General features: G+C 45.8%; 7 protein-coding genes across 7 annotated transcripts; 2 read left to right on the forward strand and 5 right to left on the reverse strand.

Moving 5' to 3' along the window:
* Positions 1-89: 89 nt before the first annotated feature.
* IL334_001487 (uncharacterized protein) lies at positions 90-2,580 on the reverse strand (the record flags this gene model as incomplete). The annotated part of the gene is made up of 14 exons (XM_062933244.1): positions 90-258; positions 315-424; positions 482-576; positions 630-870; positions 919-960; positions 1,013-1,126; positions 1,252-1,482; positions 1,543-1,673; positions 1,729-1,767; positions 1,842-1,885; positions 1,938-2,112; positions 2,166-2,294; positions 2,351-2,407; positions 2,472-2,580. The coding sequence occupies 14 exons, from the start codon at positions 2,578-2,580 to the stop codon at positions 90-92; spliced, it is 1,686 nt and encodes a 561-aa protein (XP_062789295.1).
* Positions 2,581-3,189: 609 nt separating this feature from the next.
* On the reverse strand, positions 3,190-4,936 carry IL334_001488 (uncharacterized protein; the record flags this gene model as incomplete). Its single annotated transcript, XM_062933245.1, has 9 exons — positions 3,190-3,302; positions 3,366-3,655; positions 3,706-3,725; positions 3,862-3,908; positions 3,958-4,273; positions 4,362-4,394; positions 4,446-4,504; positions 4,557-4,663; positions 4,716-4,936. 9 exons carry the CDS (start codon positions 4,934-4,936, stop codon positions 3,190-3,192), a joined length of 1,206 nt encoding a protein of 401 aa, XP_062789296.1.
* A 340-nt stretch (positions 4,937-5,276) lies between these two features.
* IL334_001489 (uncharacterized protein) lies at positions 5,277-6,615 on the forward strand (the record flags this gene model as incomplete). Its single annotated transcript, XM_062933246.1, has 8 exons — positions 5,277-5,313; positions 5,391-5,416; positions 5,470-5,547; positions 5,597-5,649; positions 5,779-5,860; positions 6,035-6,111; positions 6,161-6,218; positions 6,292-6,615. 8 exons carry the CDS (start codon positions 5,277-5,279, stop codon positions 6,613-6,615), a joined length of 735 nt encoding a protein of 244 aa, XP_062789297.1.
* A 289-nt stretch (positions 6,616-6,904) lies between these two features.
* IL334_001490 (uncharacterized protein) lies at positions 6,905-8,141 on the reverse strand (the record flags this gene model as incomplete). The annotated part of the gene is made up of 5 exons (XM_062933247.1): positions 6,905-7,034; positions 7,104-7,333; positions 7,436-7,544; positions 7,690-7,970; positions 8,028-8,141. 5 exons carry the CDS (start codon positions 8,139-8,141, stop codon positions 6,905-6,907), a joined length of 864 nt encoding a protein of 287 aa, XP_062789298.1.
* Positions 8,142-8,744: 603 nt separating this feature from the next.
* Positions 8,745-9,915, forward strand: IL334_001491 (uncharacterized protein; the record flags this gene model as incomplete). Its single annotated transcript, XM_062933248.1, has 3 exons — positions 8,745-8,785; positions 8,910-9,076; positions 9,170-9,915. The coding sequence occupies 3 exons, from the start codon at positions 8,745-8,747 to the stop codon at positions 9,913-9,915; spliced, it is 954 nt and encodes a 317-aa protein (XP_062789299.1).
* Positions 9,916-10,303: 388 nt separating this feature from the next.
* Positions 10,304-11,788, reverse strand: IL334_001492 (uncharacterized protein; the record flags this gene model as incomplete). Its single annotated transcript, XM_062933249.1, has 2 exons — positions 10,304-11,173; positions 11,240-11,788. The coding sequence occupies 2 exons, from the start codon at positions 11,786-11,788 to the stop codon at positions 10,304-10,306; spliced, it is 1,419 nt and encodes a 472-aa protein (XP_062789300.1).
* A 658-nt stretch (positions 11,789-12,446) lies between these two features.
* IL334_001493 (uncharacterized protein) lies at positions 12,447-13,579 on the reverse strand (the record flags this gene model as incomplete). The annotated part of the gene is made up of 6 exons (XM_062933250.1): positions 12,447-12,465; positions 12,521-12,598; positions 12,658-12,805; positions 12,986-13,190; positions 13,259-13,352; positions 13,542-13,579. The coding sequence occupies 6 exons, from the start codon at positions 13,577-13,579 to the stop codon at positions 12,447-12,449; spliced, it is 582 nt and encodes a 193-aa protein (XP_062789301.1).
* Between the last annotated feature and the right edge of the window lie 255 nt (positions 13,580-13,834).

Raw genomic sequence — 13,834 nt, forward strand, 5'->3', positions numbered from 1 at the left:
TTTACCGTTCAAAGTGTGCTGTAACGGATTTTGCAAAGCTATTCACAAACAGGCTATTTGAGTTTTGCAGGTTTCGTCCACATTGTCGATCACAATGGCGTTGAGACTGATCTACGCATTCTTCGATTGCTTGGACTGAGTAGAAAAGCTGCATGTGGATGAGATATTTTAAGTGGTGGATAGGTGGACTTGGACGTGTCTCGTAACGGTCGAATCATTTCCCTTTCTGGCATCGGTGGTTCGACGCGTCGGGTTGAGCTAGGGGATGTCTGTTTCGTCAGCATCTCACGTCACACGGTCAGAGTTGCACATACATAGCTGCTTCCTCATCCTCAAAGTGGCGTACTAGGTTGCCAAATTGACTGCTTATCGACTTTTTCAGACCAGTACGGAACACGATGAGTAAGCAGCACAAAGCGGAAGCCTGTTGAAGACAAATTAGCAGTAAATCTTCGAAACTCTAAATTTCAGCTTCACTCACCGTTGAATATAGTATCTGCCACAACATTTGAGCGAAACAGATGAGTAAATGTACACCAAGACCCCGTATTGAGGAGAATGAGACAATCGAAGGAGCTAATTATAACGGTTATCTGGAAATCCTCACCGAATGAGAAAGGCACCCGCACTAGAAAAGAGCGAGAAAGACAGACCAGTTATCCCGAATCCACGAGTTACTGAACTCAACGAGCGATTCAGGGCTGTTTCAAGGTGCCCTTGCGTTTCAAACAGTCTGTGAGCATGTTGAGACGCAATCGCCAGCGATCTAGTCATATTGTGTTGTTCCAAGCTGATTGCTTGAGATAGTTCTGCTGACGATGCCAAAGTGTTATGCAACTGTTCGAATCCCATTCCCAGAAGGTCCAGCTCCTACCCCTGTCAGTGACAGTATCAGCCCATGGCAGGCTCCGGACTCACTGAAGTGGCAACAGTGGCCAAATGGGAGATCCCTTCCCAGGCCTTATGAAAAACAGACTTGAACGTCAGTGATATTATAGGTGTCGTAACTCACCATCTGCTCGCTCATGTGATTAGTAAATGAGTCGATGTCGTTCAAGGTGGATCTGATCCGCACTTGTAAAGCTTGGGCTGCTCCCTTGGCATTGTCGCTGATGACTCGATTGTGCTGAAGAACGAGAGTCAGTGAAGTTTGAGGCTAGCCCTTGTGTGATCCACTCACTTCACGCAGTGCATGTTTCAACCCAGATGAGAGCTGATTTGTCAACTTCACTTGTGATGTCGTTTACTTACCTCCAGTGCCAGATTGTCTTTCATATCGAAGACAATCGCCTCAAAGCGAGCATCTGTATCCAGCAATCGGTCTTTAAGGTCGTGCTCAATACGCTCCCAGATCATAGTCCTTTCTGCTTCGAAGGCGCTGAATGCAAATCGGAGATCTTGGGCTAGATGGGACGATTCCTCTATGTCACCACGTAGACGTCGGTGGGCAGATATCACAAGATCGAAAGTATCGTGCAAATCCTGAATTATTCCCAAAGTCATGATCTTTCCAACGGAGGGCTGACATACAGCACAACTTACCTTCGACCGTATCTCGAGCTCAATTTGACTTTTCTTCTCGCGATCGAGCTGCGATTCTTCCCTCCGTTTCATGAGATTAAGAAGGTTCATCTTCTCAATAGTAGCGTTCTTGAACCGCTCATGAATAACATCTTGCAGACTCACATGTGTAAGCATATTGAAGGATGTTATGGAAGGCGGCCTCACCTGCTTCTTTCCTGGCTTCTAAAGCATGACAAAGCTGGGCTAAGGTAGACGACAATGGGGTTAAATTGTTCCAAGATAGTGCCATACGCTTCCAGAGGTAAGAGGTTACTCACTTGCATCACTGAGATATACGTTATATGCGCTCCACTCTTGTGGACTACGATGTAAGGCTCTAAGACATCAGCTTTGATTATCCATGGAGTACCTACCCTAAACACAATTTTTGCTGTTCATGGATAGATCCTGCTTGTTGATCATCGAGCCTAACGGTATTTTCGCTTCTCCGGGCATTTGGCGTGATCGAAGCCGTCGACCAAGAGAGACATTCTACTGGAACCGATTGAAGAGCGGATTGCAAGGAGCAAATGGTGAAAGAGATGGCAACTGCAGAACGTCAGGTACTGTGTGGCAGAAGGAGGCTGCGACGAAGCACTCACCACTTCTTTTGTTAAGTTCTGAAAAGCCTTCTACGACATCTCCTTCTTTTTTGCATGAGTGCTGTAGTCTTTTTGCAATATCCGCATGACATTCCGATCGAGTCAGAGAACGAGTTAATTGAGCGAGAGCTTGGTCAAGTGGAACAAGCTTAAGCATACGTATTGCGGCTCGCGGAGCTACTCACAGGTTTCACCTAGATTGAACTCATGGGAAGAATCAACGAGACCACCGGGTGCCTGACCTTCGAAAGGAATAAGGATTAGACCGGGACATAATTTGATGATGCGTTCATGAATCTTACTCACCGCTTTTCTGACTTTCTGTTTCATGGTTGAAGTATCCTTGGGGGCTTGATGATGTGGCATGAGCGTATTGGAGAACGAGACCTAGAATGAGGAAAGTTGCTCGGTGCATGATAATCGAAGTGGTTATCGTATAAGAGTTCGAGGAGAGTGTTTGTAAAGGTGCTTGAAGGCGAAGAGTCGAGCGTTGTACTTGAAGAAGAGAGATTAAAGTAACACTAGACAATGTAGATGTCTTCATGAGAAGGCTAGAATGAGATACTATGACAGAGAAAGGAAAAGCTGAAAGGAAAATGGACAGTGCAAGGAAAAGAAAGAAAGTCGCGCAGTGGGGGGGGGGAGACATGAAATGTGAACAACAGGGGTGGATGTGTAGAGTGGAGGTTGATATCAAGATTAGCTGTTACGTAATCTGATGCTTTAGGGGATGGCACAAACGCAGTAATGTTGGATGGGATACGAACCATTGAGTGTATATATATATATATAATATCACACATAGCTCTACCTAGTACTGTGATACATGACAGTAACCAATCCCGTATTCTTTGTTTCCTTTGTCCCCTAAAGGCATCTCCTTGTCCCGACCGCTTATGGGTCTGCAAACAGAGTGTTGGAATCGTAAAGATGCATTAATAACACAACAAAGGAGAACATTACGATTACAAGGATGGCGTCTATCAGTTCAGAATATGGCAGGTTGAAAACAGGACCCTATCATCTATGCCTGCAAGTCCTTTGGCCAATCTTTCTTTTTCAACCATTCCCCGTTGGGACCGAATTTAGGATTCTTTTCATAATGTATGCCATCACCCAAAGGCCTTCCAAGGGGCACTGAAAACGGAATTTTGAAATCAATCGTCAGCTCAATATATGTGGCGATTATGCATAACTCACGTATCCAACCCAAACGATTTTTGCCCATCTCTTGCTCCCACAACTCTAATTTAGATCCAAAAGCCCATCTACTACCCACATTGGATCCACCCCACTCCTCTTTCCATTTCTTCTGAACCTTTCTCCTCTCAGTGTTGTGCAAAAAATATCCATATTCCTCCTGTAAAACCCGGCTTTCCGCTTCGTGCTGATCTCTACTAGCGAAAGATTCGACGTTCGTTCTAGCGTTTAAAATGAGGTACACATGAGATATGAACATGGCCGCGGTGAAAAGACCAAACATGGCCGAGCTACGGATTGGATTAGCAAGATTGTGACAGGGAATCTAGCATGCACTCACACAACAATGAGCCCAATGATCTGTCCGTCTGTGCTTGAGGATTTAGTTGTTACAACAATGAGCAGCACCATCATGTAAATACAGAAAAAGGCAGCCCAGAAAGTGAAGGTCATAAAGAACTGTGTGTCAGCTCTGATCATTGATGTATAGACTAACTTTATGATTGGCCCATCCCACACACTGCCCTATCCATAAACAATGATCTGCGACGACATTAGATACGTTCACGCGCATCGGTTTGCATGAACGTACGATCGAACTGCAAAATGCAGGTCCCACAGTGGCGACAGTGATGTGTTCGATCTGGCTTGATGATCTGGCAATGACGACACCATCTGACAGGAGGACTTAATGGAGGTAATGGCCTCTCCACTTCTCGCCAGTCTTTAACCCGTTTCTTGCGCTGTGTCTGCCCTTTCAAGGGGGCATCGGTTCCGGAATCGGAAGACGCTCGCTGAGCACGAAACACATCGTGCACGAGATTACCCACAGGTGCAAGTTCAGAAGGTTGTGGTCCATCGTCTCCTTCAGGAACACGGTTTACGAAATTTGAAGGTGTATAGAAATTCTGCAAACGATAGTCTGTCGGACCGGGTTCTGGAGCTTTGGGAACATGCTACTCATCGTCAACACGGCAGGCTGTAAGCAACACTCACCTTTGTAGCTAGTCCCGGCCCAGTAATGAGAATCTGCGCAGCAAGTCAGTGTCGCTCAATGGCGATAATTGTATGTGAATTTACCTTGACATATGTCCACAGTACCAGCAACCACAGTATCACATAGCCGATAAGGAGGCCGACTGCGTATGCATTCAGATCATGCTCGAGCGATGATCAGACACTCTGACTCACCACCCGCACTCTTTCCTAGCCCTGAGCTTGAACCTCCTCGTACCATCGGAGTGCAGACCCGTCCGACAATCACGTAGAAGGACCAGCACATCAATGCAAGGACAACACTAAGAGCGACGATCAGCGTCATGCAAAAGGACAGATGCAGAATAGACTCACACTACAGCAGATTTCCTTGGTATCCAGGGATCTGGTCTCCAAGGCTCGTTGCGATAACGCTGAGCAGACCGATGAGGAGCATGCGAAGTCGATAGTTGTTCATTCGGTGTCAGATTTTGATTGTAAATGTCATTGCTTGGTGGACTAGCGAACCCACTGTTGTCCTCATATTGAATCCCCACTGCAAAAGGAGAGGAGTGATGTTGATCCTGATGCTGCATGTGCTACGATGGTTGACATAGGCAGTACAGAGAAATTGGTGGTCATCGACTCGAGATACTGCCTTTTTTTCGCTTTCAACATTACTCGTAGACGATTGTTTTCGATATATATTCATTTGTTGTTTCTATAAAAATGAAATGTGATGACGTATATGGAAGATGACGGGATCAAATTACTCTGAACCGTCAAAAGGAATAAATAACCCCTGAAATGAAAACCACATACCCACCACATTACTCTTGTTTCTCCTCCCTCCTCCTCCCCGGGTCTTCTTCTTTCTTCTTCACTCTTCTCATACTCTAAATTCATTCGCTCCCAATCCATCCATCCATAATAACAATGTCACGCAGAGTATATATTGGTCACGTACCTCCTCGTAAGTTCTAATTCATCTATCTTGTCGGATGCAAAACGCAAAACGCGCTGTAAAATAACTTCCCCTTACTCCGATAGAGGCTCAGAAAGCCGATGTAGAAGATGTAAGTTAAGTCATATCCGCAACATGGAAACGTAAGCTGACGATATGGTGCAGCACTTCAAGGGTTATGGTCGTCTTGCAGATGTCAAGCTCATGGGGAACTTCGGGTTTCTCGAGTTTGACTCGTCTAGGGTGCGTTGACCTATACTTGGCGAGTCAAAACCGCTGACATGTTTGACAGGATGCCGAAGATGCTATTCGAGACCTGAACGGGAAATCCTTCATGGGAGAAAGGTAAGTACTGTGGCCCGCAAGCTTGAGCTAAATTTTCAGCTTGGTCGTCCAGGAACCTCGTGAGAACAGAAGGCGAGATGTATATGAAGCGTAAGTTTTACATAGATGTGTCGAAGCTAACTTATTTAGTCGTCCTCCTCGAAACTCTGGTCCTCCTCGAAAAGGTGTCCGAATCAGTGTGATTGGAATTCCTAGCTCCACAAGCTGGCAGGTGCGGTTCATTTCTCTTCGAATGCTTGTGAATGCCTTCCATCACCCTATGGTCCAACGTAGCCCAAGGCGTTTGGTATAGCTGTTAGGTGGCGGCAGCGAACCTTCTTCTCTCATGTCCTGTGGATTTTATCCCAATTTGGCACATTTGGTCCCTCCTGACATGTTGCTTCAGGACCTCAAGGACTACGGTCGACTCGGTGGCAATAATATCATCTACGCTGATGTTGATCGAAACAATCCCGGTCAAGGGTACGTTTTGCGATTCCCACAACATACGATATTGACTCCTTTTCGATAGTATCGTCGAGTACCCGACCTTGGAGGACGCCGAAGAAGCGGTAAAACGTCTTGCTGGGGTTGACATCAATGGCTCACCTGTGACATTGGAGATCGTGAGTGCGCATAACACATAGCAAAGCTAATCGGTAGAATCCTGCTGGGGCTGATGATAGTCGACGTGACTTCGACCGCCGACCCCCTCCTCGTGACTATGATGACCGTCGTTCTTACAACCGAAGTTACGACGATCGACGTGCTCCTAGAGACTACGATCGTCGAGACGATCGAAGGGACGATAGACGAGACGATAGAAGGGATGACCGAAGGGATGACAGACGAGACGACAGAAGAGATGACAGAAGGGATGATAGAAGAGACGATTCGTACGTTCCTCGGGAAAGATCACCTCGAAGAGATTACGATGCACCTCGACGAGATTACGATGATCGTGCTCCCAGAGTCGACCGTGATTAGTGAGTCCAATCGTTTTTATTACCAGATGACGCTATTAATCAACTTGTCTGTCAGGATCTTCGCAACAGGTACATGTTTGAGTGAAAAATATTTAGTACATTTGAATCGCAATTTCATTTTGCTGACATGAGCTATAAACAATTGATAATGAAATATGAATATTTGTTCGAGACATTTTATGCGGTTGCAAACAATTCGCAACGTCTCATTGTGATCACATGTAGTGACATCAATTGGACTCCAGCCGGCTACATCAAGAACGACTTGACAGAACCTCTTCTATTGTTCTTTATTGCACGTATTTGCCCCAGACTTTATCCCACGCTACTTTTCCTCCGGTTTCGATGACATCGCCGTGACAAGGGATGATTCGATCCCATTTTGCGGCTGCAATTGGCTGGAGCTGTTTCTTCAATAATCTGAAAGGGTAGAGAAATGATTAGCCTGATTCACATAATTTGATGTTTTGCGTAAAGAAGATGGTTCACTCTTTGTCCTTAGCGATGGTGCTTGCCATAAGGTCATGCATTTTACCTCCTGGACTCATGGACGATCCTGAGCCTGTCAACTTGAACAAAGTAGGTAAACCGCCTTTGCGAGAATATTGTTCGGTCGGAGGAAGATTGAACAGCATATCTGCTTGAATAAGGGTTCCAGACGGGTGATGAATGGCGGTCAGTTCGTCGTTCATATGAGCAGAGACTTGATGAAGAGAGATCTAAGGAGGGTCGTCCAACAATCAGTACCGAATTAGGCGATACAATCGAAAAATAACGGAAACCAATCGGGGGATGATCGAGTTGAATTAGAACTAGCTTACTTCCGGTTCAAAGCCATATGTCTTGGATTGTCCATCTTCTGTAGCTCCGAAGAGACCAGCCCATGCGATGCTGGGTTTCTTCTCCTTGTATATTTCTACACCGATAGGTCTACGGATGCAAGTTAGCGAGAAACTTGTGATTTGGCGGTCCCCCTGCCAAGCCCTCACGACCTAGGCGCTCGTCATTCTCTCTCATCCACACAACAGTCTTCCAGCTCGTCCATCAGACCTCGCAGTATAAGATCGATGCTCACTTTGCTTCGGGATAGTGCTTCACATAATCCTCAATATACATTCCATGTTCTCCGTCAGGGGTGACGATCCACTTGACTTCTCCCAAAGCTTTGAGAGTCTGAATAGTCGCAAGAGTGAGTGGAGTTGAAGCGTATACCAATACCTCTGATCCAGTGGATCCACCTGGTTGGGGTGCTTGAGGAGCTGGCTGTATACCACCATCCGCGAATGAAGGCTTAGATGATCGAGGAATTCGGACTGCAGTGCTTCGCCCTCCGATCGGAACTAATCCAGCTCGCGTCTGGAGTCGCACTTTTGTCAGTTACCATGAAGCGAACGCAGTCGAGATATAACTTACAAACGGTACGGAGAAAGTTACGATATCGGGTGTAACCTGCCGAATTACGAGCTCTTTGTCTCGAGAATCAGAGGATGAATCAAGGAAGGAAGCGAAAGCAGATGAACTGGACATGGTGCGACGCAGATTCTTCAAGGTGTGGGTGTTTATACAATTAGCGCTTCTTGTTATGAGGAGAATAATACTGGGCAGATTGTGGGAAGGTAGTGTGGTCAATCAACTGAGCAATACGATGCTTTCAATGCGTGTAGAAGGATTTGAACTACAAAGAAAAGATGCGATCTCAAAGAGCAATGATAAGAGAAGAGAGAGAGAGAAAAGAGGTGTGGAAGAAACGACGTCATCGTGAAGATGGGCAATTTTGGAATTAGATATCATCTTACGATATTTTCTACTATTTACATGGTCGTTATCTTACCTCCATGTTTTTAGGACTCTGGAAATGCAGATTGACGAATGAGCGTCCTTATCCAAATACCAGTAGATGCTCTCCTATGAAACGGCTCCAGAATGACATGGTCACAGTAGAACAAATCTAGGAGAAATAAGAAGAAGACATGACGCGGAAATCTTTCAGAATCAATCTCACATAACAATCGTTCACCTTCTCGCCACTCTTTTCTCTGATCCGGATTTCTCTGATTCACTTCACTTCTCCACATCACATTTTGGTCTCGCACCCAACTAACATTACTGGTAGAGAAAGGGTATTGCAGCATGTCCCGAAATCCGGATGCCGCTCCAGCTGTTCATTGCAAGTGAGTTTGTGATATCTATACAAATTCCCCTCGAAATTGCTACTTTGCTCCTTTAACAAGTGCTCAACAACGACAGTATCTACAGCTGAAATCGGAAGCGAGACGATGCTGACATTTCGACTAGATGGGATTTTTGTACAGACACTTTCTTTACCTTCTCAGAGTGGGAGACTCACTTCACCGTTGAGCATATTGCCTATGCTCAACCGGTCGTTCTGACCGGCCGGAGATTGAGGAAAAGGGAGGCAGAAGGTCACTGGGAATTGGTAGATGAGGAAGCTCGTCCTGCAGGTGATTCTCTGCCCTTGCCTCCTGATTCATTCTCGTCCATGAACAAATGGAGATTCGAGATTAGGAGAAAGGCTGACGACACATTACGTTCAGAGCAATTACCTATCAATCCTCACCCTTCTCAAACGACCGGTGACACAACAACAACTACTCATACACTTTCATTTCCCATACCGCCATCATTCCAATCCATACCTGATCCACCGGCCTCAATGTCAACCAACTTGCTTCTACCACCTGAAACATTCGATGACAACGACGATGGGCATGATAGATCTCACGATATTGATTATCAAGAACAAGACAGATTGTACAGCTCCTTCCTAAGGTCACCATCCCCTGCAATAGGCCAACAAGCTTCTGGCTCTAGGATAGCATCGGGCTCAGCTAGCTACCAGCCTCCTCCACCAGGCCAAAGATCTCAAACACCGCCTTGGACTGATACTCAAGCTCTATCTCACTCCCAACCTTCTCCTTACTCCCCTCACCCTTCTGGGTCGCGACCGATCACGTCTCAACGACCAACACCGTCTACGCCGGAGATACCTCGTTCTGGTGATGTGCCTGCCGTCCCAGTGTTTACATCCCCATTTCAACCCTCTCAAGCTTCTTCTAAATCTCACTCAACGCCAAATCGCTCCGACACTTCCCAAGTGAATTCAAACCGAGAAAGAGCTGACTCGACGGGGTCACAAACAGCTCCCGGTGCCATTCCTCTCAGATTTGGTGCAGCCTTATCGACCGGGGAACGTGGATCACCTTTCAAGGACAGTCCTAAAGCAGCAGGATCAACAAGTGCTGGAGTCGGCTTTGGCTGGGGTGGTGGTGGATCGTCATAGGTTGTGCAATAAAGGAAAAGGAAGATGTTGGAGTCAAGTTTTTTGTTCGTCCACGGATTGGTCAAGCGGTCAATCATTGCGATGGAATTTGTTTTTGAGAGACATAGTTGATGGGTGGAAGCAGACAGGAGCAGCTTACATAGAAGGTGGAATGGTCAGAGACATACACTTGGGTTTTTACGGACATTCACCAGACTTCTGTACCATTTTGGCATGTATTATATACATAGTATAGTACAAGGTGTCGCCATATTAGCATAGATCTTGGTACAATTGTCGTTGCGAATCGTTAAGTGTGGCATGATATCGTCAAACTGTTTTCGTTCCTCTCAGAGCTACTGATTGTCCATATGTATCACAAGTCTCGCGATGACAAGCTTACCCGCAGCTACCAATCCTTCACCTCAAGCTCATATTCAGCTTGATTGATGGCAGCTTTCTCCCTGTTTTCGACAGTTTCTTTCTGTCTGTCTGCAAGAACTACTGCCAAAAGCTTCCTTTCCTGAAGAATGGTGTCGTATAATTCTCGCTTGTTCCAATATTCGAGGGCGGTGTCTACTCTAGCATCAAGGGATTTAGGGTGATTTGGATTGAGGAGGGAAGGGTTGACAATTATCTGTTCTTCAATCTTGATTGCATTTGCGGCAGAAGATGAACTCTCGATGAAGAGAGATTTGGAGTCAGCAATGATAGGACTGGCAATTTGTTCGGACGGCAAGATTGGAATTGGAGTAGGAGTAGGAGTAGGAGTAGGCGATACTGAAATGTCGGGAAGGACAAATTCTTCTTCGGGTGAAGAGACCAATTTTGATTCGTTTCTTAACCATTCGTAAAATCGATCCGCAAAATCTGCTCTCTTCTTCCTTTTTCCTTCCTTTGGGTCGTTTGATGAGGATCTCTTTTTGGCGACGATTCGTGAGATAGCTTGTCCAGCAAGGCTATCTTCTTCTACATTGGTCAACCAAATCCAAAGGTCTTTCTCTTCATTCCATGCATCGCCTTGTGTCTTCCAGACGTCGTAATCGAGACCAAGCCATTTACAGAAATCGGTAGGAGACGTAGTAAGTGTTACGTCAATGGAAGGAAGTCCAAAAAATGGCCCATGACGAACAATCAAATGAGTGAGATGCAATGTGAAGGAATGGGACAAGAGACGAACAAATCGACCCAGGAGTAAGCCAGTTGATGAATACGAAGCCATGAGATGGTAAAAAGCCAGGTTTTCAGATGGAGTGAATAAGACGTCGACTTGATAGAACTGGATAAATAATGATTCACATCTTTCAGCTGTGGATCCTCATCAAGCCGTGAGAATAGAGCTTACCTCATCGTCTCTGACATCGAGGTCAGGATTGACAACAACGGGAGACACTTTGAAACTGACTTCTCCACCTCTTCTTCTCCAAGCGGTAGCACCTATACTTGCTCTCATCTTCCCGCAGAAATCTCTCAGTTCGTCTACCTCTTTACCAAGAACCATTTTACCTGTTCCGATGACCTTGATCTCGCCTCCATTATTCGGTCCTGATAAATCCTTAAGTGTGTCTGAGACCTCTGCAGGTTTGATGTCTAGCTTTTTGATCACTTCCTCCAAGAGCGGATCAGGGGCGGGGAGTGATTCAGCAGTAGGAAGCTCATCCTCGTTCTTTGTATCGGGATTATTGGGAGTCCATTCTTCATCACCTCCAGGGAGAAACCCTTCGTATCCCACCAGAACATCCAGATCACCATGATCGACCTTTGACAGGAGACTACGAGGTGTCTTCACATCCTGGAAATGGAGTTTCAGAGCAGTGTGAACATGATTCTTCAAAGCTTCGTATTCTGCTTGAGACAATCGTCGGGCAACAGTTCCAAATGCGTTTCCGCCCATTGCTGTAAGACGTCAGAAAGGATCTGAGGAATACAGAGCTGCCGAGTGACGCTGTCACCAGTGACGGGAATGCCTGATTACAGCAAAGTGTTAACTGGCTGATTGAACACATATTAGCATGATCCACTTTTCAAATGATTGAAGGATAGTGTTAAATTTCTCACGATATCGTAGGATCGTCAAGAAACGTTTAACTTATTTCGTAAAAGATCGTTAGGATTAGGACTTAAGAGAGGATGAAATAGAAGAAATGGTGCGCATTCAAGACTTAGTTTGGACATCATCGAAAGAAGAGTAAAAGGGAAAGGAAAGGTCGAAGATGAGAAAAATGAAAGAACAAAAGAAAACACGAGGACAAGTCATGTCGAATTCCACACAACGAAAAGCGCTGTAAACATGCACGGAAAGCAAAAGATCCGCTGATTAGTTTTATCCTATTGTTCGCATGGCACGGCCAAGGAAACGACGACACATCAGGATAGCATCATTACTTCTAGGCTTTTGGGGTTGTATGCATGAACATCTTGAATGGATCTAACGAATTGTAGTGAAAATAATGAGATTTATAATTTTTAACAGTCATCTACAGTCCACCTCTGGAGATGACCTAAACCAGCTTCATAGCTTCCTCTAACTTCTGCAATCTATTCTACACACTTCATTGAGGCGGACGGAAACTGAGTAAACGAATATTAGCACCGGTTATGCTCGTCAAGCAAAGGCTACACTCACCCAGGAGGCATTTGTCCAGGAGGGAAGGGTAAACCTGGCGCACCAGGGAACCCAGGAGGTCGGAATCCAGGGGGCATACTATAAGAAGGACGATATCATCAGCCAAGCCGTCCATCATCCGAAAAGAGATGACTTACCCAGTAGGAGGCATTCCTGGAGGCATACCCGGAGCACCACCTGGGAATCCAGGAGGCATTCCTGGGGGAAGACCGGGCATACCGGGAGGGAATCCAGGAGGAGGGCGAGCGTACGCCATAGGTCGAGCACCCATGGCTCCGGGAGCACCTGAAAAGAGAGAACAACCAAGTCAGCGACCTCATCTTCTCCATCCCACCCATCGCTGTCCATCCTCAGCATTCTTTGCCTATGATTTCTAGTTGTACCGCTTGTTCTCGTCGCTTCCACAATTTCTCACAGCGAGCCGATTGTGTTTAGTTTCCTTGGGTAGAAGGACAATGAACTCACCAGCACCCAATGGCATTCCTCTTCCAGCAGGCACACCTTTTCCTGGTCCAGCTAACAGTGCTCCATCATCTTTCTGTACGGGAGGTGGTCCTTCCACTGATACCGAAACTATAGTCTCTCCACGAAGTATGACAAGACCAAGTGTTCTCTTTTGTTGCACATTTGGTGCAGCTTCTCCTTCAGGTGCACCTTTAGCCTTTTTCCCCTGTGATATTTGGAAAACCTTATCAGCTAGATGGTTTCGAGATTCGACGATTTGAAGCAAGAGCTCACTTTTACAGTTCTAAACTCCTCACACTCTGCAAGAACAAAGTTCATATGCTTATCATATGCTAACATCTGACCAACAAGGGATCGACCATCATTCCTGTACATTCCACGAATAGTCAGCTCACGTCGAAACATATCGTAACAATCCCTTCCATATTGTCTTTCACGCTGACATGTAACATTCGTTGGAGCTTGCTCTGTTCGATCACCTTATCCTCCTCTTATCAATCATCGTGTCAAGCTGAACTCCGGCTGTTCGGGCACCATCAAGATAAAAGCAACTTACAGAGTAACCTTGAGTTTATAATGAACCAAGGTCACCATTTTGGAGTGTTTAGCTTTAGGAGCTGCATTTCGTGGATTAAAGACGGTGAGATTAGCTTTTTCTGGCTGTAGTCAGCAAGGAGGATAGGAGGAGGACTCACGAGGCTAGATTCGTTGTCGAATAAGAATATTATACAGGTCATAGTCAGCTTTCATGATCGTTCGCCAAGAACAGCGTTCTTCCTCTTCGACTAATACGTTGTAGTTCTAGAGCATCCCAATACGTGTAGATCTCCATTCTCAAAAGTCGTAATA

This window comes from Kwoniella shivajii, chromosome 2 (genome assembly GCF_035658355.1).
Source record: "Kwoniella shivajii chromosome 2, complete sequence".
Classification (NCBI taxonomy): Eukaryota; Fungi; Basidiomycota; class Tremellomycetes; order Tremellales; family Cryptococcaceae; genus Kwoniella; species Kwoniella shivajii.